The 2466-nt window shown below is 42.6% G+C and overlaps 1 protein-coding gene across 1 annotated transcript; it reads left to right on the top strand.

The window, feature by feature from the left end:
• The first annotated feature begins 752 nt into the window (after nt 1–752).
• On the top strand, nt 753–2458 carry LOC144515045 (major histocompatibility complex class I-related protein 1-like). The gene is made up of 2 exons (XM_078245705.1): nt 753–885; nt 2147–2458. The coding sequence occupies exons 1-2, from the start codon at nt 768–770 to the stop codon at nt 2449–2451; spliced, it is 423 nt and encodes a 140-aa protein (XP_078101831.1). The 5' UTR covers nt 753–767; the 3' UTR covers nt 2452–2458.
• The last annotated feature ends 8 nt before the right edge of the window (nt 2459–2466 follow it).

Raw genomic sequence — 2466 nt, 5'->3', positions numbered from 1 at the left:
GGTGCAAAAGTCTGTTATTATTTTGTGACGGACTTCACGAGGTGTTCAAAGGTCACAACTAACAGTCGTCCTGTCAATCATTATGTGGCAAAGGTGTTGTAAGAGCCAATTAGTGCCCTTGGTATAAATAGGAACCAATCTTTGGTTCCTCGGGTGCAACCCGGAAGCACATACAGTTTTTGACCACACACACACACCACAACACTACACAGGCATACATACAAGCAATGATTTGTCTGGAAACCCAACTAAGATCTCATGGAAATAAATGGAACCAAAGGTTTTAACTGCAAATATGACTTTCATTGATCAAAAAGGTAAAAAGTGCATCTATTACTCTCCCCGTGGAACAGTACATCGGGGGCTTAAAGCTTGGGCTTAGCCTCTACAGGTGTTTTTTTTTATCCTTAATTCAGTGAACTGAAAGTTGACTGAGCTCAGTCTCTCAGGTCTCACACAGTGCTGTAAACAGTAAAACTCTGTCTGACCTGACCTGCAGTAATACATATATGTTCTTCTAAAATGTCATTAATAGCCAACATAACATACATGTTTTTACTGGAAGATTTCCTTCTGCGTATAGATAAGCTGACAGCATATTTCCTCTTTTTTTTCTCCTTTGCATTATTAATAAAGCATCCGAAGACCCATAAGATTGTTGTAGGCGGCAATTTGAGACTCAATGTTTAGCCGCCGAGAGGTACGGGAATAACTTGCCAGACGCGCTTAATGATGATGGATGACAGATGACACTTGGATGTTGTTGGATGTGTGTGCTCCCTGCAGGCCGCTGTACAACTAAACACACTTTGCTTTTCTTCACAGGGTCACTTAAATCTGGCAAAAGCAGTTCAGATCAACCGCTTGATGCTGTTACTCCCTCCGGTAAGAGCTTTATTTAAAATACTGAATGTTACTCCTGTGTGTTTTTGTGCTAATGATAAAAAGTTGTGTGTGTGTGTGTGTGTGTGTGTGTGTGTGTGTGTGTGTGTGTGTGTGTGTGTGTGTGCGTGCTTGTTTTACTATATTCGTGGGGTCCAAAAACTGGGGAATACAGTATACTTGTGGGGTCTGCACAGCCTTGTGGGGCCCAAAATGCTGGACCCCACAAGGTTAAAGGTCTGTTTGAGGGTTAAGACTTGGTTTTAGGATTAGGGTTAGAATGAGGTTCTGGTTAGGGTGAGGGTAAGGGTTAAGGTTAGGCATTTAGTTGTGATGGGTAAGGTTAGGGTAAGGGGCTAGGGAATGCATTATGTCAATGACGGTGTCCCCGCAAAGATAGTGAAACAAACGTGTGTGTGTGTGTGTGTGTGTGTGTGTGTGTGTGTGTGTGTGTGTGGTTGTGTGTGTGTGTGTGTGTGTGTGTGTGTGTGGTTGTGTGTGGTTGTGTGTGGTTGTGTGTGTGTGTGTGTGTGTGTGTGTGTGTGTGTGTGAGTCTTGGGCTGGGTATCCAATTACATGGTCCCGAGTCGGTTACATTTTTGATTCAACATGAGCTAGGTTAGGGACATTTCAGTTACAATACCAATGTAATGGATACAAAAGAGATGTTAATGTTTAGATTAAGTGGTGAAGAAAACTCCCGCACACTGTCTAAATTGCAAAAATATATAAAGTTTAATAAGTAGGCAACTACCTACTATTAAGTATTACTATTATTTCTTCTTAACTTTTGACCTGCTTGTCCCCTTCCGACACACCTCGTCTCACGATGTAGATGTAAGTATTTTTCTGTAATATTTAGATTAAGAATTGACCCCCAACGTGTTTGTGGTGAAAAGACATATATTAAAAGATTTTTCTTCCAGTGTTTTCCTAGCTTTATGAAGGATTTAAGTGGGATTTATGCTAAAAGGGCTGGTGTATTGCTGAGATTTACAGTTGGAGTTCAGCAGCTTGATAGACGTTGGAATACACGATAACTTATACTGCTACTAATACTGCTACTACTACGATAACTAGTAATAGGTTTCGGTACCCAAACCCTAAGTGCAATGCAGTTGTCCATTTGGACATTTGTGTGTCAGAGCGTTTTGACCCATGCTGTGCCTAAATATTTGGATGGATAGGTCTCACTAAATCTACTGGTGCTTATCTTCCTCGTCTGATACATATCTGTCTGTCTTTCTACCCGTGTGACTCTCAGAGATTCATTCCCTCACTTACATCTACACGGCCCTATCCAAACCTGTCGGACTCCCGGGCATCCACGAGTTCACAGCCATGGGTCTGCTGAACAACCGGATGATCGACTACTTTGACAGCGACCACCAGAAGAAAGTTCCCAAACAGGACTGGATGAAAGAGCGACTGCCTGCAGATTACTGGGAGAAAGGCACCCAGTCCCGCCAGAGCAAGCAGCAGTGGTTCAAAGTCAACATCGACATCCTGAAGACACGAATGAGACAGAATGACACGGGTAAGATCCGTTCGGGAAACACTTTATACTGACGTTGATATCAACGG

The sequence above is a fragment of the Sander vitreus genome, unplaced genomic scaffold (assembly GCF_031162955.1).
Source record: "Sander vitreus isolate 19-12246 unplaced genomic scaffold, sanVit1 ctg864_0, whole genome shotgun sequence".
In the NCBI taxonomy this organism is placed as follows: domain Eukaryota; kingdom Metazoa; phylum Chordata; class Actinopteri; order Perciformes; family Percidae; genus Sander; species Sander vitreus.
The sequence above is the reverse complement of the archived record's forward strand: the minus strand, read 5'-3'. Positions and strand labels throughout refer to the sequence as shown.

Excerpts from the sequence above, each read along its gene's own strand:
- LOC144515045 (XM_078245705.1), top strand. The coding sequence starts at position 768 with ATGTGTGTGCTCCCTGCAGGCCGCTGTACAACTAAACACACTTTGCTT. Across the intron at positions 886-2,146 it reads TGATGCTGTTACTCCCTCCG|AGATTCATTCCCTCACTTAC; the intron begins GTAAGAGCTTTA and ends TGTGACTCTCAG.